The following is a 27,779-nucleotide window of genomic DNA, read 5'->3' as shown; positions in this document are numbered from 1 at the left end:
AACAGCTCCATCACAGATATGAAATAAACTCTGTAAAGTAATCATTTATAAACAGCCTCGTGTCTAAATATTGCTAAAAAAAAAAACCCTGCAGATAAATGGCTGTTTCTTTCTTGTAAAAACAGATAAATGGGAGTAGAGGGGCCAAGCTAGGTGACAATATAAACACCGGCATCCTGGGGTCATTGAAATGTACACAAAAGCAGCATGTGCTGTCATGTGTGGTTCTGGTACACCTTAGCGCTGAACTCATTAATCCTGGTTTGACTCCCGTGCTTCAGTTTTTAAAGTAGAGCAACCTGCAAAATAACTGGGGCGAAAAAATTAATTATCAACAAAAACAAAGTCCAAATGTTGCAGTAATTCATAGGTATTTTATTACACAAAGAAAATTGCTATCACAAAGTTATCACTGAACATTTAGCAATAAATATGAATTTCCATACACAACAGTAAAATGGGGACTATGTTGGTAAATATATAAAGAAAAGACTCAACAATGAAACTGAACAACAGGATCACAAACACACACGCACACACACACACACACACAGAACGAAAATGACAAACAGATGATAATGAATACGCCCTCCGTGACAGTCCCATATTAGGCTGGAGCAATGTTTGGAGTGTTGTTCTAAATGAATTCTGTTTATCCCAGTCCATCTCTGCAGACATTAATCCAAAGTTTCTGTGCTTTCTCACCTCATCGGGAATATAAATAACTAACAGCGTATAAAGCAAAAGAGCAGCATCTCAGCTGTCAGTTCTACTCTGTTCTGTTCCCCGCATTACAATCGGATTCAATAAAAAGGCAAACATCTGGAGCCACTGAGGCTCCAAACAGACCGGCAGTGAGCGAAAGTGTCCTCATCTCCAGTCAGGGCAACCAATAAACACTCTCCATTTCCTTACTCCATGTCTCTCCATTTTCATCTGCTTCCTCCAGTCTCTTCCTGAGCTTAGGATGGGCCTCCGCTTCCCTGGGCAGCTTGGCTATTGGAGCCCTCCGCCTCTGGGGCTGGGGAGGACCCCGGCTCTCCTCCTGTGGGGCAAAAAAAACATGGGGGAGGGGGGGCAATTAAATATAAATATTTTTGTATTTCATGTCCAAAGAGGTTTGGCAGCCCAAATGGCAATTTCAGAAAAAAAAAAACAATCCTGAGGAAGGAAGTACAACTTCCTTCAGCAACACAGTGTCAGTATGATTTGACTCTCCTCACCAGATCAGCATCCTGTGGTTTGAGTTATCACAGTCAAATTAATCGTCATGGGACAATTATTGATGGGAAGCTTGTCTTTGACTGAAGGGAAGCCAGCAAGAACTGTGTCGCACGCAACAATTCAGTCCGGGGACAACTGATATTAAGACATCTTCCTCTTAACAACTTGTCACTCGACTAAAGAGTAAAGGAGCTGCGCGTCACTGCGCTGCAGTTACAATTCATGTAACACTGAGACAACAATCAAATCTCACTGAGGCCATAAACTGATTGTAATTGAGTTTCTTTGGTATTTATAGATTTTTTTTTTTTTTTAGTTCATGGGGGTGTTTTGTCACAGAAATAAGACTTTTAATCTTGCTTAGAAGTAATGATAAGATAAACCAGTATAGCTCTTGACTAGCTTCAGGATGATGAATTGTGATAAGAACTGGAAAAGTCTTTTTTTACCCACAAAGAGAAACCACAACACTTCTCTCAGCTCTGTCCTCTCCGCAGATTAATGGCACTCTTCTTTTACAGACATCAGTGACAAATAAGAAAACTAAGGAGTTGCACTAATGTGAAATCTTGATGTAGCTCAGACCTCAATGACATCCTCACTGTACATTTTAAGGTTACTGCCACAGCCTCAAAAATTAATTTCCTTCTTAGTAGTATCACTACAGCAGTGTCAACAAACTACAAATTTATTTTATTTGCCATTTGGTGGCACTTGTCACTGACTAATCACAGAAAGATGGGGAAATGTGGCTTATGTATTGATTTAAAATTTGTTTTATCATCTCTTACACTCTGATACACACACTGATCTAACCACAAACTGTACAATCATGAAAAAGAAAGCGCACCCTCCTCCAATACTAAGGTTTTACATATCAGAACATGATTTTTGAAATCTGGTCCTTTGTAGTTCTTATTATTTAAATACAACCTCATATGAGCAACCACATAGTGAGAAAGATTATTCACAAGTAGAAAACATTCAATAGAGCTGCCAGTCTTCCCAGAGTGGATGTCCCCGTAAAATAACCTCGAGGTCAGACTGTGCAATGCTCAGAAAAATTGCAAAAAACCCAAGAGCAACATTTCAGACTCTACAGGCCTCAGTGAGCATGTTAAATGTTAAAGTTTATGACAATACAATTAGAAAAAGACTGAACAAATATGGCTTTTTTGGAAGGGTTGCAGGACAAAGTCTCTTCTCTCTGAAAAGAACATGGCACCATGGATTCAGTTTGTAAAGTTGCTCCTAAGAAAAAAACCACAAGACTTCAGGAACAGCGTGCTTTGGACAGACGAGGCAAAAAGTGGAGACGTTCGGCCATGAACTTGAAACTGGATCGTGCGCAGTGCCACGGTGTGCGATCAAGTACAAATGGTTCTACAAGTTGGTGTAATGTGTTGTTCATCTGATGTTGTGTTTAAATAATTTAAGACCTGGTAAGGATTATTAATAGTATTATTATAAATAGCAGCATTATTATGTCCTGAAGCAAAAGAGGATGTACTTTTTTTTTTTTTTTTTTTTTTTAAACATGACTGTCTATAAACCATGTGAAGCCAAAGGGAAGCACATTACACTTGTAGTCTTTCTAATGGCCAGCAGGAGGAGACTCCTCTGGTTGAAGATTGTACTTAAGTACAGGAGAAAATGACAATGCTTCTCACCTGATTTATGATGTGCAAATATTTTAATAACTTCATGGTCCCCATCATCAGGTCAGCATTATAATCATTTTGAAAACAGTGGTCCTTTATAGATTGAAGACAATAAAACTTTAGTTTAGGACGCTTTATAAAATGCCAATAAAACCAATGCAATTATTTTCAGATCATTTAGTGCCTGTATTTAATTGGAAATTGAAAAAGATAAAGACAACATATCAGTTGTTGCCATCCATCCAACTTCTTCTGCATATCCAATTCAGGGTTGCATGGGGCTGGAGTCTATCCCAGCGCCATAGGGCTGGAGGAAGAGTGCACCCTGGACAGGTCTGTTGCAAACAGAGAGACAACCATTCACACTCACCTACAGCCAATTTAGAATCACCAGTTAACCTAACCCCACTATAACAGCATGTCTTTGGACTGTGGGAGGAAGCCGGAGTGCCCATAGGGAACCCATGCAGACACACAGAGAACATGCAAACTCCACACAGAAAGGCCTCGGCGAGATGGTGGAGATGGTGAAAAAAAAATCTATAAATACCAAAGAAACTCAATTACAGTGTAGCAGTGAAGATGTTAGGAGCAGAGGTAGTGAAAGTGAATGAGTTTAAATACCTGGGGTCAAACATCCAGAGGTGAAGACGAGTGCAAGCAGGGTGAAGTGGGTGGAGACGAGTGTCAGGAGTGACAGAAGCACAGCAGCAAGAGTGAAAGGGAAGGTTTACAAGATGGTAGTGAGACCTGCTATGATGTATGGTTTGGAGATGGTGGCACTGACAAAAAGACAGGAGGCCGAGGTGGAGGTGGCAGAGCTGAAGATGTTTAGATTTTCATTGGGAGTGACCAGAAAGGGCAGGATTTGAAATGAGTATGTCAGAGAAACAGCTCAGGTTGAGCGGTTTGGAGACAAAGTTAGAGATGCTGAGATGGTTTGGACATGTGCAGAGGAGGGATAGTGGATACACTGGAAAAAGGATGCTGAAGATGGAGCTGATAGGTAGGAGGACAAGAGGAAGCAGACAAAGAGTGAGATGGAGGCAGATGATCCACTGAGGCAACCCCGAAAGGGGGCTACCAAAAGAAGAAGGCTATTTTAAGGCTTTTCACTTTTTGCTGTAAAAAATAAATAAAAAATTGATTCACCTTTCTAAACAAGCAATTGCTAAGTAGCATCAGTGACTGGCTAGAAGCCATGCTTCACAAACAGTAGCTATGCCCATCTTTTATATACAGTCTATGAGTTTTACACTACTGACCAGTCTAAAATCTTTTTAAGAAACTTGCCCCAGCAAATACTTAGTTTTCATTATGCAAAAATGTATGCATATTTCTTCACATTTGCTTTCATGCTGTATAACGAATGCATACCTGCAGCCTTCAGGTCCATCTCCGCCATGTCTTTGGTGAGTTCACTGGTGCTGGCCACTACTGACCCCTCCCCTGAGATGTCGGGCACTGCGTTCCTGCGGCCTGTGCGATCACAGTTGATGAAGTCTGAATACGACGTCTCCACATCCATCATCTGTCCATGACCAGCGCTCTCATTACACCTGCCAGAGGGAGGAGGGGGTGTCAGACGGCTGTGAAAGTGTTGCAAAAAGCAAATAAATCACCGTGCTGTCTCCTTTCAACGCCGTAGGTGTGCTTTTCACTTTATCCTGTGCATTTCTACTTCAGTATAACCAACAAGACATTTAAAATACAGGCAAGTAACTTGAAATATCACAGAGAATAACCAAAGCAGAGACACAAGAGGCTACTTAGAAACAATTCCACAGTGAAGGGGCCGCCCAGAGGAAATTAATAAACAGAAGAATGAAGGTGTTAATAATTGCCACTTCTATTTTGGGAGCACTTCTGACACCTGTGCTAATTGGTCATTCTAATTACACTGGGAAAAAAGGGCTCTCACTTACACAGTCGTGCCCCTCGTCTAGAGTTCATTTGTCTGCCCTAAAGGTACTTACAAAGCAAGAATTTTAAAAATGAAAAAAGAAAGAAATGATCACAGCTTGAGAGAGCATCAATCAATATGGAAAAGCCAAGTAAAAGCTTAAAGTCATAAAAAAACAAAAACAAGCAGCAGTGTTGCCAGAAAGAGCTCCAGCAAAACAAAAAACAAGAAAAGCAAATCAAGCTCCCATTAGCTTTTTATTCCTCTTCTGCTTCCTGTTCTCAGTCCATACTTAACTAGGTCATGGACGCTAAAACACTATAGAGTTAGTATTCCTCAGAGACAAGAACTCAAAAAAAAAAAAAAAAAAAAAAAAAAAACTGCTCCAGAAAAGAAAATGATAGAAAAGATAAGAAAGCAGTCCTCTGATGCAAAGAAGGGGCCACGGAAACCCAGAGACAGCCTGCAAACGCCATCACAGCTGCTCCTTTCTTACAGCTTTATTCCCTGAAGGTCCCCCACAGCCTAGCACAGACAGCAAAGACCTCTCTGCTCTGTGTGTGCAGCATAACTGACTACGACTACAGACTCTAACTCTCTATTAAAGCATGTTAAGTCACAACTGAACAGCTGAGCAGCAAAGCATTGAATCTTTAACAGACTTGGGAGCGAGTTGGATTCCCGGGGGGGAAACAAGTCAAGGAATGAGAGAAGAATAAAAACGAGCTGGCAGACAGATACAGCACGCTGACCTGGGGCCAGTCTGTTCCCAAACTCTTTCACTCACATTCCTTTTGTAGCATTCAAAGGGTCCCACAATTGCTTTCTTTCTTTTACAGTACGTGTGCGCGCCACGCCAAAAAGGAGGCAATCAGGGTCATTCGCTGAGAGGTCAGCAGCTGCTGCAGACGTAGGCGATGCTGACTGGGAAATCTGCAGTGAAGGGCAGGCTGTGAGCCCCTGCAGGTAAAAGCAGCACCTCTGAAAATGTCACTGAGTTCTGGACTACTGGCATTTCCCTGAGTGTTCCTACCAAACACAAGAGCCACTCTGTATTCACAACAGCAGATGGTGGTGTAATCCTCTGATAGATTGTTATCTAGATAGCCGGGCTGTAGAGTCATTAGTGAGCCAAATCTCCGTGGGAGACCAGTCTCACAGGTTTACGAGTACACCTGAAGTTCCACCATTTCCTGGAGCTCAAACAGCCGAGGCTTTCATTAATCACCAATTAATCTTGTTTGGAGGAAACCATCTGTTAGATTTCTGATTTCTCTTTCCCCACAAGTTCAGTCTCATTCCTTTATTTGTGGTTTACACTGAATGACGACACCAAGAGATGTTACACAAGTGGGAATCAATCAGCTACGATAGAAACCACTGACCGGCAAAGTGAGAAATGTCATCTTGCTGCAATGTAATGTTCTGATGGGAAACCTCAGGTCCTGGCATTCCCTTTAAAGCGGGCCTATTATGCTCATTTCCATCTTCATATTTCTATTCTTGGACTCTGCTAGAGAAGCTTTGTATCTCACACTGGGCCTTGATGCATCACAGTTTATCCAGTGTTTGAAACAAGCTGTTTTAGGTCCCTTCCTCCTCCCTTTCAGCCCACTTTCTTCTGATTAGCTGCCCCTCACAACCATTGGCAACAACTCCAAAAATTATTAGCAACAATTATCAGTAGCTAGTAAAAGCAGCAGTCACCAATTTACTGTAAACTCTTAGGTGTTAGAGCTATTTAAGACAATGCTCATTATTTCAATGAAAGAAAGTGTGTGAAAAACACTCGCAAGCTGGTTCAGCATAAAGCCAAGAAGCCGTCTGTCTCATAACCATCCATCCATTTTCTTAACCATTTATCCAGCTTGGGATCATGGGAGCCTGTCCCAGCTGTCAGCTGTCTCCTAACCTCCCCATAAAAATGCAAATTGCTGTTTTCTTTTTCCTCAATTTTTAAGTCTGAGGGGATTGAACCAACAAGTTATAATATGTCAGGGGGTGATATTCTGTGCTGGTGGGCAGATGTGCCAAAGCAAACATGAGACAATCAATGCTTTCATCTAATCTCTGCAAAAAAAAAAAAAATGTAAAAATAAAATAAGCCAACATCCATTTCTTTAAACCGTAGATGCTGCTATATGAAAACAACAATTTCACATCACATTATAAAACATTATCAGCTGGGCTCCTAATGAGTGCAATTTCTACACAGACAAAGATTTTAATGGGAGATCTATCGAGCAAACAGTACGCACCCACTGTGTTTAGTGCAGCAATGGCTGAGCTTGTGTGCTTTGTTGTGTTTGCCTTTTTCTTCTCCACTGGCCCAGTTGTTATATGGCTTATAGAAATCTCATCTAATTGCCATTTGTTTGTTTAATTAGTTGGTTTTCCTGCACATGTGGATCAAATCCTACCATGAGATCATTAACAGGTTTCCATGGAGGGATGATGATCACTTTATACCGATATCCACAAAGCCAACAGTGATGAACCTGCTTTTGTAGCGCTGACTCGACTGACTGAAGTACAGGAGGCTGCTGCTGATGTTCATGTGATTTGTATAATGCAAATTGATATGGAAAGTAACCAAGATGCAGGTGGTTTTGTTAATAAAAAAAAACACATGACACCAACGACCTTCTGTCTAATTACCAAAGTAGGTAACTGCAGATTTGTTTGGCTGAATAAATTAATAAGCATGCACCTCAACCTTGGCCTGAAAGATTCAGTTTGTTTAGTCTTTGAAGTATTTTTGTGAATACTTGTTTAGTCTATTTGGGAAAAATGTGAAAATTATCAAAGTCAAAGCCAAAAGCAATGCCTTTAAATCCCCAAACCAAAGAGAACTCATCTAAAAATGATATTAAATGTTACAAAAAGTAGCAAATCTTCATGCTGTTTGGCATTTTTGTTTGACAGATGAGAAGTTATCCAGACCTGCCCATACATGTAGATGGCCTTTACTGCTGTACAGTACGTTTAACAAATCCACTTTCCACACAGGTTTGATTCATTCCCCCGCTTTCATGTTGAAATGTCAACAGTACCAAATTCCAGGAATTATGACTTATGGCACTCTCAAAGTGCATGTCCTAGTTTAATAAAAAAGACGCCTTTATGTGAAAGCCCGGTGCACGCACACCGAGGGAAACTCTACACTGCTGCAGCTGGAAATGCTACCACAAGACAAATGTCACAGGTGTGTGTATGTACACACTTGAGACAATAACAACTGAGCCCTCAAAGGGACATAGCTGCATCCCAGATCGGGAGCTGAACTCCGCTTAGCCTTAGCCTCTTTCCCCTTCTCCTTCCTGCTCTGCACTGTATGTGTCAACTGTTTCCGATGTGGGCAATCACTTTCAGGGAAACATCCCAACTCAAATTCTTATTCCTGCAGCGTTATCCTATACACACACACACACACACACACACACAAAACACTGCAACCTATTGTGAATGAAACCAAAGGCTACACAAAACATGGACTACAGCAATATAAACTGTATGCAGAGAGGTTCATGACAGGTTTGAACATGAATGTGACCACACTGAGTGAGGTGACATGTAACCGGAGAGGTTGGGGCATGTAGATATTAGAAACAAAAGCCTTTGAGCTCACTGAGGGAATATGAGTCAGCACAGTTACTTATGCTGGGCCCATTAGAGAGGCAAGCTCACTTGTGTCCCACCGGAGCCTTTTAAGCCTGATTTGTGTGTAATAAACTTGCATTATCTGCAATAACCCACACAAAGACTGGCTTCTTTATGATTTTGACATCCATTAGGGCCATCTACCCGTCCAACTTCAAGTCAGTCAACTAATCTTTGAACAGTCCTTGACTAGGCAAAAACTCTCCATGTCAAATCACAGTCATCATCTGCCTCAACCTACAGGTAAACTTTCCACTGGCCTTTTTCTCAATTACTGAACCATGTTAACAATTGAACAATTAGTTGATTGAAATGATTCTATTAGTAACTCTTGCTGGATGACAGATAAATTTTTTTTGTGTGTGAGGATTTGTTGCTTTTATTTGCCGTAAAACAATAAAATTAATGTTTTTGGGTTTAGGCTGTTGGCCGGACAAGTCGAGATGTGCGAAGGCATCGGAGTGATCTTTCAACATGCATTTTTTTTACCCTCCAACAAAAGAGGATTAATGTTCAAGTTAATTGCCAAAACAAACTCTATAGCAGGGGATAAACTATTTATTATAATAACAATGCCAGTCTGAGCTCCCCAAATGCCTGCGAGAAGACCTCATTTTGGCCAAAACACAATATTCAGTTTACGTTATTAAAGCATAACAAAGAAGAAAATCCTCGCCAATTATAAAAGCTGAAAGGTTAAGTAATTCTAAAGAACCACAAGCATCTCCTTGATTTGAATCTAAACCAGCTTGTAGTTCCACACCCACACAGTAAAACTTTGTTTCACTTGTGATCAAACAGTCCATTAGAAAAGGCAACAAATTAACATCAAACTGTCTCTCTTACCAAAGTAATCAGAGTTGCTTCATCTCCTCTCAAGTCCCTGTAAGCAGACGCAAAGTGTTTCAGACAAATTCTCCCAAATCGGTTCACGCTCCAGTGCACAGTGCTGCGCTCTGAGAGCACCATAACACTAGTGTGCCTCAGCTCTTTGCCCTCCTGCTCGCCGCCTCTCAGCCCCCTTGAAATGCGGTCTGGGCACTGTCTATTCACATGATGTCAGCAGCTGCTCGGTTGACAACAAGCCCACTCCAGACACAAAAGGAGCTGTATTTCCTCATTGGGATTAGCACTGTTTTTCCTTCCTGGTCTTCCTCTCATAAATAAATAAAAGCTCTGCCCATTCAACTTTGTGTATATGTGTGTGCCCCATATCCTTCCTCTTCTTATAGGACTCAGGCTGGGTGGGAAGACCTAATTTCCCCTGGTGAAGTGAATATTGCAACTTGGCAAACCACTAGCTTTTGCTCTTCAGCACTCAGCCGTTTTTACACGAGCACTGGGAAAACTTTCCCTGCTGAGGAGACAAGCAGACACAACTCAGAAGATGTTTTCAGCACCTCTCGCTCTCTCTCACTGGCACTTTAAAATTGGAGGCTTACTATTAAGTCACAGCAGAAGCCTCCATCTTCTCTGTCAGACATGCAGAATTATCAGTGATAACACTGGATACTCAATGCAATTTTCCATCTCCTCTTCACTGAGTGGAGATACCGAGAATGATCACTGCCACTCTCACATAATTGCCATCCTAAATGAGCGTACTGAGCTCCTACGCCTTAAGGCATTATGAATCAGCCGAGGAACCGGAGATAAGAAGCCTGACCAATGCTATTAGCATCAGCTACTGTGGAAAAGTCATGAGTGAACTTATGAATAAAACAAAAAGGAGCCGGGCAAGGCTGCATCTTCAGAAAGCTTCAGCCAAATCAAAAATCAATCTAGCTTGGATAGATTATCTCAGCAGGCGAGCAGAGGAGCAGCCAAGTTGTGGTTCCCCACTTCAGAACTCGGAGCACTTCAAAGATCAATTTCCAGCATTTGTTTCTCAGGAGAGTTCAGCGCTGGAGAAAAGCATAGCTATGAATGCCTTTGCTCCAAAGTGAGTTATCTGCCATTAAAAACTACTCCAACTCCCACACTGACTACCATCACATTCAGCTAAGAAGAGCTACAAATTAAGATTATTGTTGCCAGTAAATCTAGATTTTATTCTGCCAGTAAACTGTCAGAAAAAAAGCAAAACACCATTAAAAAAAAAACAAACAAAAAAAACCAACTCACAATTAAATTAAGTTGCAACTACACTTTCTTGATTAATCAATTGGTCTAAAGCTTCCATCCATTTTCTTTCACTTACTCAATTCAGGGTTGCACTGGGGGTGGAGCCTAACCCAGCTGTCATGGGGTTGGGGGGGCGAGAGGCGAGGTAAACCCCAGGGATCAGGTTGGCAGTGTATCTCAGGACCAACACATAGACACAGATGACCAGCCAGGCTAACATTCACACCTACGACCAGTTTAGAATCTCCAGTTAACTTAATAAATTATTAGGCTAATTGGTGATATTGTATTAACTTTAGGCCAATTAGGTTAACTGATCAACAAACTGCTACAAGTTCCCAAAACTCGAGGCAAATTTATGAGACATTTGGCTGATTTATTGGAGTCTAATGTGCAGACTGTATTTTTAGATAGACGAAACAGAAAACATTCATAAAGGAAACATCCAAAACTGGAATGTCCGAGACTAAAATGCTCAGTCATTGAGCTTCAGCTGAGCATCAGTAATCTTGGTCTCTGCCCAAAAGATACTAAAAGACCATATCCACCCGAGATACAGCCTGTTGCCAGGCATCATTGGAGCAGTTTCTTTTCAGGCTGTAATATTTCTGAACTCTTCCTCTAAACTATAAAACCATAATTTATGAGGATGATTATTTATGCATTTTCTTTTAATCTTTTCTGTTCCATTGTTTTGCAGCATGGAGGGATTACATCTGGACTCTTGAAATTAAAAAAGTCCATGAACAGGGAAGAAGTGAAGAGTTGTGTGTTCATCACTTCTGGGGGAAAAAAAAAAAAAAAAAGGAAAAAACCCTTGACCTTATTTGATTTCACTAGAAGTCGGGATCGACTATTTCCTCCCCTGCCTGAGAAACTGGCTTTCAGGGAATTAGAAGGTCAGAGATGCATCGAGTTACTAAACCAACATGAGTCTTGGTGGTCAGAAAATAACTGATCATGAACTTGACAGACATCGCGCACGGTGAAGTGTCGCTGTACATAAGGTCGTCTTCACTTTGTTCTCTGGGATCGGTGCAGCAGGTGGGCTGATGTTACACAGTGACTCAACAGTCATCCCACTTCGTTGTTGAGGTCACAAGACATCAGCATCTCTGCAAAGCAAATCAGTTACATCAGTTAGCTGACTTCCCAGGAAACATGGTCAACACACTGACGTCAGTAACCCGGTGACAACTCATTGTGGTATGAGGCCAAAAACTGCACCATAGATGGCCAGATGTCGATCGTGTTTCCGCATACAAATGCAGTCCAGCCAGAAATATTGCTCACATTACTGCAATAAAGGAAGTGTCTTTTTTTTTAATGCATCTGATTGAAAAGTAATTTGGTTACTGACAAGTTCCAAACAGCCACACAACATCTACTCCACTCACACAAGCTCGTGTTTTTTTTGTTTGTTTTTCTATCCAACACCACATTCGTGCCATTTGCATTTGTCTACATGTAAATTCTGTCTCATTTGTGTGGTGAATTTATTTACCAGAACTGTCACAGGGACTGCCTCTCTGGATATGTATGTGATCAGGGTTGTTCAGTTAGCTTGGTGGGATTAAAAACTGGACTCAGCTGTCAGTCAGGGGTCACCAAGTCTTCCTCACGGCTGGAGTTTCTTATTATTCTCACAAGTGGGAATGTTTTGTTTGTGTTAAATGGTAATTGGATAACATAAAATAATTCTTACACACAAACTTTCCATTTCTAGAAAGTCCAATAAGGACATCAAGGCAGCATTCACGAAGGACATCCAGCAGACGGCTTGGTACAGCTTTCATTCATAGTGAGCCACAGTGAAACACATTTCTTTAGCCACAAAATTAAAACCCAGTGAGAGGTGAAGAAAGCAACATTGATCATCTTCTTGCAGTGCAGTCTTCATGAGGATGCTACTTTGACACACAGCTGTGCCCTATTCAGCAATTTTTGGGTGACCTGCGATCTAAAATATAACCGGTTCTTCCTTTGAATTTCGTTACATTTGGTGAAGAGGTGGAACACAGGCAGCTTAGTAGTTTCTGAGTGGTCTTGCTGACAAGCTGCACTGAAAACATGGCTCCACTTTGGCTTGAACCTTGCCAGTGAAGGAAAAAAGTAGTCCTGCTGCAAATAATTTCAGAAAACCGTTACGCCATTGCAGGAAAGCATTCTAAACTGTGTGATGTTGAGACTTCTACAAAACCCTTTTCTAGCTCTCGGTCTGATACTGTGTGATGTTAAACTCCTGGGTTTTGTAGCAGATATTTCTTAGAGGCCAGTGCCCCATAGCCACAATATATACCCAGTCACTGCCTGTAAACAATGTCTTAAAGATTAAATAGTAGAATTCTCTAAAAGCTAGGGGAAGGTGCTTCCATGCTTTCTTTGTAGGACAGACCACAACTGTAAGCGACACACCATTTGACCATTTATGAAGACAAACCAGTAACATGAGTGAAGAGTGACGCAGACAATCATGTAAATTACTGCTGAGTTTTGCATCTTGTTGCGCCACTTGCTAACATGCAAATATGTTTTGAATTTAACAACCAAAACATGGGTAAACCTACAGGTGAACAACAATGCAGCACTGCTTTATTATAATCTGCTTGTTATGAAGTTGTTGCCTTGTGTGACGCTCTTGGTGACATTAGGAAAGTCTTCTATCAATAAAGATACTGAGATATATTAAAGTGATCAAAGTGAAGCGATGGTTTTAGTGTAATTTAGTTTGCATTAGTTGTCTTCAATTATTCATTTATCTTGCCTTGACATTGCAACATTATTTAATTGAGGTGAAGGAAAAATGGTTTAGGAAAATAAAAAGGAGGCAATGTTTTTGACTGTTCCACTGCAACCTTTCTTCTTCACCTTCTGTGACTAACGTAGCCTCGGGCTTCTAGCATTGAGCAGAGATGAGGAGTGAGCTGAGCTCCGGTAAGCTTACTGCTTACCGACCTCAGATTTTTCTCATTTGCAGCCAGAACCAAAGTTGATTCAAAGGCCAACCTGATGACATTTATCAGACTTCACAGAGCTCCCACTAGAGCAGAGACTTTATTCATCTCCTCATATGCAGTCCCTCAAGTGGAATTCCCCTTCAGCTAGCCAGCTTCAGCGTTTCCCATCTGACATGACATCATGTTTCTTTTCAGAAAGTGCACCAACTCCTGACCATCACTTCACAGAGAACACACGTCATATCCAAGAAAGGGAATTTAAACCTAATTCCTAAAATGCAGAGATATTCTTTTATTTAAAACGACATCCTGAAGTAATCATACAGACGTCCTACATGATTTCCAGTTATTTGATGAGGCATAAGCCACACTGATTACTGCTGCTCAAAAGTAAAAAGTAACAAATGTTGAAAAGGGAAATCCTTTATGTAACACGCTTACGCTGAACATGTCTAATTAAAGGAGACCGATCTCCTCTAACTCAGCACAAACTTAGTAGATCTTTAAAAAAAAATCTATACAAGTCATTTCATCTGTTGAGCAGATGGCAGGGCCACATAACAAACAACATTAAAGGGACAGACAATACTTCTACTACAGACCGCGTCCTCTTCTGCGAGCACGGCTCACTTAGCAACAGCTGGGACAATCGATACTCGTTACAGAGGGAGAGCCAGTGCATCATGATATTGCTACGCCAAACAATACCCATCCACAAAAAAAACAACAGGATCACATGTGCTTCTCTGGAGATAAGTAAAGGTTACTTTATCAGAGGTATTAAATGTACAACACTGTACTCCAAATAACCTGTAATCAATGAATATGTCGCAGACAGTAGAGAGACGTGGCAAGACACATGAGATGGTCTGCTGCGGCAGCATTCTCAGCCTCAGGCTAGAGGGATTCCCCTGGTTTGTGTTTGTTTGTGTGTTTGTGTGTGAATAGGATGGGTGTGACTGATTCCCATCAGCCACCCATGATTCACAGCTGAGTCAGGAGCAGGTGCTTCAACCGGACACCAAAATGAGGCCATGATTACAACCCCCTCAAAAATCAAGACTAAAAAAAAAAAAAAAAAAAAATCTCACATCTCCGTTTCAGAGTGCTGCAGCAACTGTTGGTTTAGTCTCATCTTTCTCAAGACTCTTCATGGGCAGTGTTGTCACAAAAACAAATGTGTCAGGGGAAACAGATTTTATAATGCATGAATATCAGAAGCACACGCAGACAGCACTTTCATCTCATGCAATCAAAGCAAATAAGAGAGATGAATGTTCCCTGAGATTCAGCTCATCTGGACAGTTACTGTTTTGTTTACTTAACAAGCCAAAATAATTCATGACTATGTAAAGCAGCTCCTGGGGATTTCATCTGGTGAGGACTTAGTGCAGCTATACCTATCTGAAAATAAATTATAATATTTAGTTTAGATATGGGTGCCTCTGCTTTGTTTCTATATGTATAGAGAGCTTAAATAATGTAAAAAAACAAACTATTATTTCAGAAATGTTATTAAGGTTTTACATCTTTCATGTCGGTTCCTGCACATGGATATATTTCAGTTGACTTTGAAATGTTACATTATTGTTGGTTTTTTTTAAGGATCAGTCAGTTGTACTATTATGCTTTTAATACAAAAATAAAAAATTAATAAAATTTTTTTAAATCAGAGCACAGCATCAAGCCACATTTTTCCCTTTTCACAGATGAGAGCAGGTTCACCCTGAGCACATGTGATAGACGTGAAAGGGTCTGGAGAACCTGTGGACAACATTATGCTGCCTGCAACATCGTTCAGCACGACCGGTTTGGTGGTGGGTCAGTGATGGTCTGGGGAGGCATATCCATGGAGGGACACAGACCTCTACAGGTTAGGCAACGGCACCCTGACCGCCACTGGGTATAAGGATGAAATCCTTGGACCCACTGTCAGACCCTACGCTGGTGCAATGGGTCCTGGGTTCCTCTTAGTGCATGATAATGGCTGACCTCATGTAGCGAGAATATGCAGGCAGTTCCTGGAGGATTAAGGAATAGAGACCATTGACTGGTCCCCACGCTCGCCTGACCTAAATCCAATAGACAACCACTGGGATGTTATATTTCAGCCCATCCAGTAGGGGTGCGGGAAATTTTCGATTCTTAGATGCATCTCGATGCGCAACGTGGACGATTCAGAATCGATTCACAAATGACAACAATCGATTGTCTGGACGTTATCTCTAACTGAGAACATAATGAGCAGAACATAAAGAGCGGAAGTGTTGCACCCGGACAGTCTGTGCTGCGCACATAACAAAGACGCAAGATGGAAGAGCGGCAAATCCAGCCGGCACCTTCTGCACTAAAAGCTAGTGTGTGGAAGCACTTCGGCTTCTACGAAGTCGAAGGGAAAACATCCATTGAAAGAGCTACACCATATGCAAGTTGTGTCAAACAAAGCTCAAATATTTTGGAAACACGACAAACATGAGGAACCATGTTATTCAAAATAAGCTGAAGTCAACAAGCATTATTTTTCTATGAGAGCTGCTAGCACATAATTCTACTCTTGTGTGGAAGTTGTGGTTTTGGTACCACATATTTGTTTGTTGTTTGCACATAATGTTGGTTAAGAGTTGGCATTTGCTGAAATCTGTTAATTTACTACAAACATGCTGCTACAGGTGCACTTTTTTAGTTTGTATTTCTTTGTTCAGTTCTCTGGAATGTGTGGCCTTGTTCTTGCCATGTTGCTATCATTTGATTTAATATAAATATAAAATAAAATGGGAGTTTTAAAATGGAAATAAAATTGAAGTTAATTCATCATGGATTGCTACTACCAAGATGCATCGATAATCGTTTTATAATCGAATCGCAGTCCTCTGAATCGTAATCGAATCGAATCGTAGAGTGCTTGGAGATTCCCACCCCTACCATCCAGGATACCCTGGTCCAGATTTGGGAGGTGATCCCCCAGGACACCATCTGTTGTCTTATTAGGGCCATGCCCTGATGTTGTTAGGCGTGTATACAAGCACGTGGGGGCCACACAAACTGCTGAGTACCATTCTGAGCTGCTGCAATGACATTGTTGCAAAATGGACTATCCTGCTGCATCATTCTTTTTTCACTTTGATTTTCGGGGGGTCTCTGAATTCAGGCCTTTTTGTAGGTTGATAATTTTCATTTCCATCAAACGATGCAGCGCCCTTTTATTCCTAACATATTACACTGTCTATATCAGTATAGATATTACAGCCACAACGATTCATAAAGTAACTCGAATAACAATTACAAAAAACCCTCAACGCAAATTTTTTGCTTCGATGATTCGTTTAATCCACAACTCTGTAGCTCTCAGTTGTCACCATGTAAGCACGAGCATTTCACCCACATTTGCGACTAAAAATAGACCTGCAATAGAAACGTATCCAGGCGCACGCCTGTGAATAAAAAGTACTACAACATTAAGCCAGTGCAGGCTTCAGTTTTTCAACAATAGGACTGATAGCAGCAGTGACGATGATGCTGTAGCAGTTTAACGTGTCTACACACACAGTGAGGCGCAGGTGGAGCGGAAAAATCTGCGTACTCTTATCCGATTACTCGATAGAACACTCGATTACCAAAATAATCGGTAAGTGCCGCCCAAACAGATATCCCATTGAGATCTGATGTGCTTTCAATTTATCCAAGCAAACATGGGAAACAGTTTCCACTGCTGGACACTTTTCTCTGGTTAATACAGAAACTAGTTCATATGTTTGGGTTCAGTTTTTCTTAGAACACAGACAAAGGTGTTACCTTAGTCTCTGGTAACTTGTGACTACTGCTAAGTCATTATTTATATTTCATTATTATCATTTTCCTCATTAACAGACTGATATTTATGACAGAAAATTATGAAAGATTGCCACCCTAAACCACTAGATACTCATTTTACAATAATCAAGAGAAAAGCAGTAAATTCTCATGCTTAAGAAGATGCGTGTCTGAAAAATATTTAAATAAATTAAATCTGAAAATGCGTGCTAATGTGGTGTCTGGAAATCTTGAACACACAGAAATCAACAAATGGCAGAAAATGAATCGGCAGCAGCTCTGATGATCAATTACAGCCATTAAATCGCGCCAAAATCCTCGTGTCTTCGTCCAAGATGAGAAGATTTTCCTCTTTGTTTGTATTTGACATCATTTAAGAGGAAATATTTTGTGTGCAGCGTGCTGTGAGGCAGACTCACTTTTATAAGACAAAGACTGAATTTAGGACACTTCAACTGGAGATTAATTTTAAGTCAGTCAATTAATCCATTACTTGCTTCAGCTCCAATTAGTTCTTGTCTCCCCATTCCCATAAGTCCTCAGGTGCCATGGAGCCTTCTTTCTCTGGAAAACGGAGGGTACGTGTGGTGAATAACTGCTGTGCCAGTCTGTGATTTTCCTCCCACTGTCCATTCTATCTTTTCTAATTCTGCTGCAAGGTTGCCCATTTCTATTTCTGTCTGCACATTTAACAACACGAGACCTCAGCAGGAAGCAGGTGGTTTGTTTGCCTGTGTTGTTTATGCCCTCTCTTTTCCCAGGCTCTCTGCACACACTGGAGGCTGAATAAGGCAATGAGACCCTTGAGCTAACGAGGAGGAGGAGGAGGCGGCGGGGGAGGACAAGGCAAGGACAAGTGGTAGGTGAGGAGACGAGGAGGAGGTGGTGATGGAGGTAAGAAGCGGGGCAGGGGGGGAATGAGAGGGAAAATGAGGATGAGGTGAGAATGGAAAGCAGATGAGGACAGGGAAAGGACAGAAAACGCATGAGGATAATGAAAAGAGAAAGAGGGAGGATGAGAGCAGCAGAGAAGGAATGCATGCATGTTTATTGTGCTTTCTAAATAAAGACAAAATCCCTCACAGGCTCCAGTGTTTTCATTGCTTTTTTGAGAACTTCATCCTCCTCATAAACTGTAGCGCACACACATTCAACCAATTTGTAGCAGAATATATGATTTAGCTACTTCTTAATGCGCCACCTGTTAGAGAGATTTTTACCCACAACTCTCTCGACCCACTAATCCTCGCTCTCATAAAATAACACACACCAGAAAACAACTCACAGTTAAGCACTTCTCACTCACAAAGCTATAAATGTGATTACGCCAAACAGGGCCGCTCTTTATGCTGCGCGGGAAATAATCTGAAGAAAATGAGTCGATCCTCTCACCTGCGCCGACAGCCCTGCTGTGTCTGAGGTTTGCCAAGCAGTTCTACTCAGCTACATCATCACACTTTTCTCCCACAAGTCTAAGAGGATGTGGGCGTCATGTGATTCAATTTGCTGAGTTGACGGGGATACAAAGGCGCATACGTAACCCTCCTTGTGAGCAAACATTAAAAAAAAAAAAAAAGAGCACAGGCAGTCACTGCACCTTCCTTCATATCTTTCATGATGGCATGCAAGGCTAAAAGCTTCAGTTTTTATATTGTGTAGGACAGTAAACCTGTTGTGACCCCAGTCCTGTCAACAACGTGGAAGTGTATTCATACCTTTTAATACAAAGCAATTAAGAGCCCTTCATTCAAAATCCATCATCACCGAAATATGTAAAATCAAAATGTTATGGTACTTACTTTGCACAAAATTGTCCCCAGTCAGGGTTATCACTATTAGATTTCCTATGTCAATGAGCTGTATTTTACTGCTGTGGCTGCTATCATTGAGCCAGTTTTAACAAAGCAACAACCTCAGGTGCTTAAAAAAAAAAAAAAAAATGAAACAAAAGCAAAGTGCCAAAAACTGCAGTTCTTCTAATGGCCACTTGAGGCTGGCTCCAAAAGAGAGCCAATCCCCATAGACTCCCATGTTAAAATTCCAAGCTTTCCAACAGTAAAAAGCATGTTTACAGCCTCTCTGATTAGTATAGATATTAAAAGAAAGTAAAGAGATTTTCAGTGGGTGAATTTTTTTAGAGCTCATCCATCTGGATACTGCAATTATTGACAGGGTCCTAACATAGGGAACTGCAGCCAATCGATGCCTCACCTCTACTAATTCAGGTCACTAATCTGAACCTCTCTGCGGGGTTTGTGGTGTTGGTGCTTTTTGGTGCTTTTTGGTGCATTTTAATAAAATTATCTTACAAACAATACGGCCTGCTGTGCTCGTCCAGACTGATAACCAGAACTGAAAAGCTTAGGGATATAACTCTGCTTCTGCCTCCAAAAAAAACTAACGTGGCTTCAAAATTCACTAATATTGAGGCCTGAAAAAGCAGAGTGCAGAAACCAGTGGGTGGCATCACAATAACGATAATTTTGTGGGGGAGGAGTCGTCTGAAGCAAGGTCCAGGCGATGCCGAAGCGTACAAAGGAATGTGGTACGAGCGCTGTGTGTACACAAGACACGGTGGAGGATTTCAGCTTTCCAGCCTATTTCCAGCCGCTGGGGGGGGGGTCTACGTAAATCTTTGGATATCAGAAACTTTAGTCCTTAAGCTATTCCTTTGGAGTCGGTGTAAAGCTATAGGAGGAAGAGCATTCCCTCTGAGTGGACTGTTCAATGGTTCAAGCGAGATGAAAAAAATATATATATAATCAAAGTGTGTGCGCAAGTTGGTGAAACATGAGTAGCAGCGTGTCGTATGTTAGTCTGACCCACAGCAGAGGAACAACAGCAGAGACAGCCAAAGATAATTTGCACACTAACACTGATAATATTACCAGCATTTAGAGACCAACACAGTGTCAGTCCCTTACTCATCTTTATCATTTTTACCTTAAATATTTTTTATTTTAATACAGATTAACATTTAATTATGGCATACAATACTAACTTTGCATTGGCTAAATGGTTATGGCGGCAAAGGTAAAAACACTGAAATGTAATTCATAATACTTTCTGTTAACAATAGTCAGGCCTCATATACTGCTTTATGGCAGGTCATTAATCTATGTCCATTTATTTTTTATTAATTATACTTAAGTGATTAATCTTGTTTTTATTCTAACAAACAATTGGGATACATTTTTAATACATCACTCTCAAGTGAATTTTAGTCACCATTATTATTTCCCTTCAAGTTTCTCTGAGTAGCCTCTTATCCACATAACTCATTGTTTCCTCTCCTCTGGGATCTGGAGGAAAACCATTCCAGAAACAACGAGACATTTTAAAGCAAACGGAGCCTTAGAAATAGTGACGTGGATCAAATAAAAGCATAAATCAGATAACAGGCTTCTGACTCCCTGTCCAAAAGTGAAGATCATGGTGTTCTTTTTACTTTAGAGGATTTTTCCTGTCTGTTCATTTTAACAGTTCAATGATTTCAGCACTTAATTCACATCACATGGAATTTGAAATGGGCCACTCCATCTAAAATGATTAAAGTACATTTTAATTTTTCCATGAAGGGGAGTTTCTCATCAAATCCTCCTTTCACTGACCTGCTGGGCCAAAAAAAAAAAAAAAAAAAAAAAAAAGGGACACATCTATTTTACTTCCACACTAGTTCACGTGGACGGGAATCCATTTTCATAATAAGGTTTGATTAAAAAGTCCCTTTGCAACCAGATTAAAACTGTTTATTTAAACACCTCAGTCTGATCTGTGTTGCTGGTTCTGTGGGTCAATCCAGCCGAAGTAAGCGGGTGTAACTCAGCTTTACTTCATTAAATCAACCGGCTTAATGCTGAAAAACAGATGTGTTGTTTTGAAGGCAACGTCGCCAAACCATGCCGTTCATCAGGAAGTTGAGAAACATTAGGAAATAGCTTTGGGTCTTATAATAGTAACATCTATGCACTATCAATCCTTTTCCTGCAGCCATGTCTTGGGTAGACAGAGGCACACAGGTGCAGCCTATCCCAGCAAACTGGTTTTCATTCTTCACGAGGCTTTGGACTCAGTTGTCGGAGTCAGTTTTCAGTTGGAATGAAAAACCGCAAGATATGCAAGCATTGCTTCACCCAAAAGAGCTCGAGTATAACAAACTCCAACTGGGTGTAATAATTTGCAGTTTGATCCCTCGCAGAGAACGAAGGCTGTGGCCCTTACTATAAATTTCAGTGGCGACCCAGTTTAACAAAAAAAGATCCAAAAATATTGCTGCAGAATAACCGTCAGCAGGCTCAGTGAGTACCCATCATTGTTATTTATGCCCACGAGCAAAACGAGTCGACGTAAAGCCGGTTAAGAACAAAACCTCCGTCTCAGTCCTGACACACTGTCAAATGGTGGTGACTCTTCAAGGAAATTCATACATCTGTGGTTGTGATTTCTCAAGCATCCACTTCCTGTTCTGCTGTTAGTCAGAACTGATCTGACTGCTTCTTTAAGACACATGTTCGCTGTAAAGAATCAAACTACCCTGTGACTTTTTTTTAATAATAAAGGATAAAACAGGTGCTGGTATAGAGCACAACTTTTTAATATTTTAATTGATTTAAAGTGGCTATAATTTAGATTTTTAAAATATCAAATGGCAATATGATAATAATGGGACTGTGAAGGGGGTCACCCACAGTGATTCTGGCTCCCTCCCACCACTCACTTTTCTGACAATTACAGCCATTTTCAGTTAAAAATAAAATCTCTAAAAAAAAAAAATTTAAATACTGTACACTAACTGCTCATCACCAAAGAGCTGACAGATGTGTTAAGTGGCCAGCTGCTGAACATTCGCTGGGCACTTAGCTAAAGTACCAGACATTTCTCTTGGGAGTTGACTAAAACCAAATTTAGAGAGGAAAATTGATATTTAAATTAATGTACATGCAGGAGGTGGCCAATGAATAATTATGAAACTCTTAACCTGCCCTTAAATAAGGAACTGTTTGGGTTTCCATTTCAACTTAAAGCTGCTGTGCGGAAATCTTACATAAACTGAGAGTCCCCCTGTGCATTCAAGCAAAACAAGTTTGTAATGCTGATTAAAGATTTCATTGAGACTTAACAGATGTGCTCTTTACATTTGATTTTGAAATGAATGAGAAATGGGCAGCACGGTGGTTAGCACCCTGGGTTTGAATCCACCGGCCCGGCTGGGGCCTTTCTCCCCGTATCTGCATGGGTTCTCTCCAGGTACTCCGGGTTCCTCCCACAGTTAGGTTAATGAGTGACTCTAAAATGACTGTAGGTGTGAATGTGAAGGGTTGTGTGTGTCTGTGTTAGTCCAGCGATAGATCAGTGACCTGTCTAGGTTGTATCCCGCCTATCACCCTGTGACAGCTGGGATAGGCTAAAGCTCAACTGCGACCCTGAATTGGATAAGTGGAAGAGGATGGATGGATGGATGGATCTAAATAGAAGTGTAAATAACCAACAACACAAGTTGTGATCCAAAGTTCCTTCCACAGGTGGTCTGCCATGCATTTGGCTGCATATGTTTTGTAGTGTTAACTTTATTGTGTCCTGATTTCTCCCTATAAGGAGGTAAAGGGAAAATATGTCACGAATGCAGGATGTGGGCGTCTTGTTTTTTTTTTAAATCTTACCCTCTGCTCTTTAGCAAGTCTCAGCTGACTTTGTGCTCTGATGGAACAGCCATGACATAAATATTAGCTCTTAAATCATTCTTTCCTTGCTAAACAAATACGTCACTTGACTGGCACAAACACCAGTAATAACTGGCCCTTAGAGGAAATGATGTTTAACACAGTGGTGAGCTGAACAGAAATAACTGGAAGCAGATCTAAAAAGCCAAGTGTCTCCATTTTCCACTTGTGCTCCAATCGCCAGTTTTTTTTTTAATTAAGTGTAAACAAGTTATTTGTTTCTGTTGGCCTTAAGGACCCCCCAAAAATCAGTTATTGCATGTTTGAGATTAAAAAGGCATCATTAGCGCCATCAGTGAACAGCTTTGTAATGCTCATGCCTCATTGGCAAGGCTTTCCAACATCACCATAACAGCTTTTATGACATGGGACCATTATGCACCCTGTGGCTATTTAAAGCATCTCTGTGCTTGAGTCATCAAATGTATCTGTAAACCATCATCGGCAGTGTCTCCGCCATCATTATTAAACATTAGGAAGATAATTAATGACTTCGTTTAGCACTGCCAGCAAGACGGGACTTTCAAAGGTGCTCGACAAGAAAAGGGGACGCAAAAAGAGCAGTGATGGGAAAAGAAAAATGACAGTGAATGCACCATGTGGGTGTTGGTCTGAAGCACTCTTACAAATACTAGTTTGTGTGTGGGAAATGGCACATGCAGGAGTTTTGTGCGTAAGTATCATTAACCTCATGGCCCCAGAAATGCTGTGCATTGGTCGATGAATTTGATTTCTAAACAAAATAAAGGCAGAAACCGGGTTTTGCCTATGTGGAAGAAGAAGCTATGGAAAAAATAAATAAATCTGCAGCAGATCTTTTTGTTTCTCACACAAGACACAAAAAACCAGAGTGATGGCACTTGTTTTCTCCTCATAGGGAAGCCAGAGTCACTTATGGCCTCTGTGCACAGGGCAAAGAATGTGGTTCGAGGTCAGCACAGTGGAACTGACAAATCCCCACAAAATATGTACACATTAGACACGTGATTATACATGGGGGGAAGCATACAAAAATAGACCAAGAGCAGTGTGCTCGCTTAGCATTAAAACACTGAGTCACTGCGATGCACTCAGATGCAGGCTGTTGCTTTTCTGATCCCTGTTATCTTAAACATGTTAGGAAGGTTTCCGGCCAGTGGAAAGAAATCTAGCAGACATTGTGAAGCAAATCTCAGAACAGATTCCTATATTTAGCTAAAGCATGTAAAGTTGTGTCCTTGCTGCAAAAGAAAGTCTTGAATGCAACTTCTTTAAAGTCCCATTTAAAAAGGACTCCAAAGACATAATGTCTTGACAATAAAACATCTTGAAGAAAACTGGTTTAACCTTCAGTTGGGCTACAAGTGGAACACGGACAAAGCTGCCCGGAAATAAAAGGAAAGACTGGCAGAAACAGGCACACATCCCACCCCTGCCGTGTATGCTTAACGCATGCTCTGAGTGCAGAGATATGAGTCTAAATGTTCTTAGGCTAATCATGTCATTGTTGGCAGCCCTCAGCAGAGGCAGATATGATACACATCTACTGAAATATTTTAAAAGAGCAGAAGGGCTCTGAAAGCATTGACCATTCACCACTGCAGGCAATCACAACTGCACCGGCCTGACCTGATTACTCATGATCTAACTGCTTTCTGAATAGCCCGTGTCACAGATTAGAAGATGTGTAACCCACTAAAAGGCCTCCCAGGACAAGTCTTTGTAACAGCCAAATCACAAGCACGTGTAATCCTAATGGTAAGTGGTCTGCCTTTTCTTCCATGTGCCTTTTTTTTTTGTGTCTGTAAATTTGATTGAAACCCAGGAGCTCTGCGGGGCTCTGTTCAAGGTCAGCAGGGCATGTGTCTCTCTCTCTAGTAGCTCAGGGTTTTCTAGCATCACTGCGCTCTGTGTTCTGGCTGCTCTCCAGCCCCCTTGGCATTTTTGATAGATAACAGACCATGTATGGTTAGCTGGTACAACGAGAGGAGAAGAAGCAGCAGAGACCTGGTCCAAAGAAAAGCAACATCTGACATCAGTCTGTACAGACTATGCCGAATTTAATCTTAAACTCATCAGGTGACCCAGTTCTCTGGAACATGTGATTTATTTTTTCCCAGAAAAATGTGAAAATTTCATAATTTCTGTTTGTTTGTGTCTAACGTTACCAAATAATAAACAACTAGAAATTCCCTAAAAAACCTGAAACCTGATTTGTTGGTTTTCTTTGCACCGTTACAGGATAATTACCCTCATTTTTGACTGTTAGTCCAGCAAAACAGGAATTTTGCTCAAGAGGCTGATATTTTAGAAACCAGATCATCTAAATATTTTTGCTGCAGCCCTAAGTGTTATGCTAGTTTTACTCCTTCCTGTTTTGCCTTTCCAAATCCTGGAAAATTGAGCAGTGATATGCAACAGTTCCCCTCAGCTAAAAAAAAAAGGTCAGATCAGTGCACATCAAATGCTGCTCACCCACTCGGGTTCTGACAATAAAACGACTGGTTGTGCTATAGCAGCTGTCTTATTTTTGACTTAATCACAATCCCTGGTTTATTTTTATGTGTGGATTACTGTGCACTCAGGCTCAGGGAGCACTTTTAGTCACAGTCATGCAGTAGACAGTGAAGCAGACCACACCAGGCAGGCAAGAAGAAGCCAGTGTTTATTTTCACCAGTGCCCATGCCCAGTAACACTGGCACTTGTCCAGCAACGCTGCAAAGTGGGGGGTCCCAGGCTGCTCCCCACCAGGATACTGATGATGATGCTTGTGAGCAACCATCTACAAGCAGCTCTGCCCCCCCTTTCCTCTTAAAGAAATGAGAAAAACTGGACTGGCATTTTTCTAATTCACTCAGCAGACAGGATATTTGCAAGCAACCTCCTGTCAACGCTGCCATGTTATTTGATCGAGTTAGGATATAGATGACGAAGTTGATCTGGGTAAATCTGTGCGCACTGGCAGTGGAGAAATAGCCCAGATGACGAACGAGGAGGTGAAGGCTTTCAACAGCAATCCTGCCTGTCATTAGCTACAGTGAATGCAGCAGCTAATGTGTGGGAGGGACGTGGATGCCAGCCCTGTAAACTGTGCACATACAAAGCACGCAGGCGGCCAGAATCATGGATACACGTGAATGCGTCCTTCAATCGAGACAAAAAAAATATATATATATTATATATATGAAAATCTAACAGCCACAAGGTAACTCAACACAAACGCACCCCGGGTAAAAACAGGCGTTCGTGTGCATGCTGTTTGGATGCAATGTGTGTACAGTGAACACGAACGGCTCTGCAAAGATAGGTGTATTGTCTAACAGTCGGTCGCTGCGCTGGCTGGAAAATGCCTTACTAACATCGTGAAGAAAGCTCGCTTCGTGACTCCACAGCTCGCTGCGGCTGTTCACTCTAAGCATCGTTTTTTTTTTTTGTTTTGTTTTTTTACGCACACAAACCAGCAACACAAATACACATACGAACAATGTCGCCTGCACAAAGAGCGCCACTAACCTTGGTCGGGTCTCCTCCTGCTATCCACTTGTTACAATGGAAATCTAACACCATGGATTTCCAGTTAAGTTTCCTGGCAGTCGTACAAAAAGACGCAGCGCGCCGAAGTGGGCCGAAACTGAAGCAGAATGGTTTGTGTTACAAAGAGCCCGTCGCGACGAAGGAGTGCGTGTTTAAAAAAAGAAGAAGGGGGAAAAAAAAAAAAAAAAAACCTGCGTAATTTTTCTCCTCGGGATACCGTCGGCAAACAACGGGGAAAAGGTTGTGCCTTCAAACAGCTGTTTTCCAAAATGGAGTTAGCCGTGTCTGAGCCAATCACAGCAAGCCTGTGGAGGCTCCCACTCCTCCTGTGGGCTGGAGCCAAAACCACACTGCGCTCCGAAGATAAAACACCCACAGATTAGACGTCTTTTTTTTTTTTTTTTCTTTTCAAAGGAGGAGGGTGCTTCTTCCAGCTTTCACGTCGCCGAACCTTCATTTAGCCGCACATCAAACCACCAGACACCTCATGGGATGAGATTTAGGAGAGCCGCAGATGTTTCTTATGCTGTTTCTTAAACTAAATACAGCATGGAGGGATTATCAGTGATGTAAGCCGTCTGTGGAGTTTATTGTGCATGCAGACCTTCAGTTTTTGGTGACGAGGCAGCGGGTTTATTAATCTGATCTTTGTGTATTGCATTGCATGTCTTTAGTTTAAGCACCTAATAAACTGGCACTGCTGTGGATGGTCGAGAAAATTAAAGGGACCCTCCGGCAGTTTCATAATTACTGACTCTTACATTTCCCATAATGCAACTGCAGAAAATTAATATAACCACAGCACCTGAGTCACGTATTCAAGTAGATAAATGAGATGCCAGTATGGTTCCAGCCCCAATTATTTATTTTTTTTTAGGTTTTTCACAATGGGTGAAATATCTAGCAATGTCTTAAAAAATAAATAACATAAAGTGTCATTCAACAACACTTACTGCTCTAAATGTATTTCCAGTGTACTTACAATCTCTCCTATTTGGATTTTTTTTAAAAATTAAAAAATTGCTAGGCAGTAACCCATTTCTCAAGCTAAGACTTCTTTTTCCAGGTAGTCAGAAAGTATGTCACTGTTTAAGGATTCAGACACATTTTTCTAAATGCATAAAATAAGAGAAAATTACATTAATATGCAGCATAATAATAGCCATGGCTCAGGTTTTATGAATTAAGCAAAAATATAAGTGATAA

At 41.1% G+C, this 27,779-nt stretch overlaps 1 protein-coding gene across 2 annotated transcripts; it reads right to left on the bottom strand.

The window, feature by feature from the left end:
• Positions 1-354: 354 nt before the first annotated feature.
• Positions 355-26,903, bottom strand: pkig (protein kinase (cAMP-dependent, catalytic) inhibitor gamma). 2 transcript variants are annotated; one of them, XM_030733849.1, is made up of 3 exons: positions 26,553-26,903; positions 4,263-4,444; positions 355-1,045 (listed from the first exon to the last, which is right to left on the bottom strand). In XM_030733849.1, exons 2-3 carry the CDS (start codon positions 4,414-4,416, stop codon positions 963-965), a joined length of 237 nt encoding a protein of 78 aa, XP_030589709.1. In that variant the 5' UTR covers positions 4,417-4,444; positions 26,553-26,903; the 3' UTR covers positions 355-962. The 2 variants fall into 2 exon arrangements, with proteins under 2 accessions (XP_030589709.1, XP_030589711.1); XM_030733851.1 differs by lacking the exon at positions 26,553-26,903 and adding an exon at positions 9,295-9,428.
• Positions 26,904-27,779: the final 876 nt, after the last annotated feature.

This window comes from Archocentrus centrarchus, chromosome 7 (genome assembly GCF_007364275.1).
Source record: "Archocentrus centrarchus isolate MPI-CPG fArcCen1 chromosome 7, fArcCen1, whole genome shotgun sequence".
NCBI lineage: Eukaryota > Metazoa > Chordata > Actinopteri > Cichliformes > Cichlidae > Archocentrus > Archocentrus centrarchus.
The sequence above is the reverse complement of the archived record's forward strand: the minus strand, read 5'-3'. Positions and strand labels throughout refer to the sequence as shown.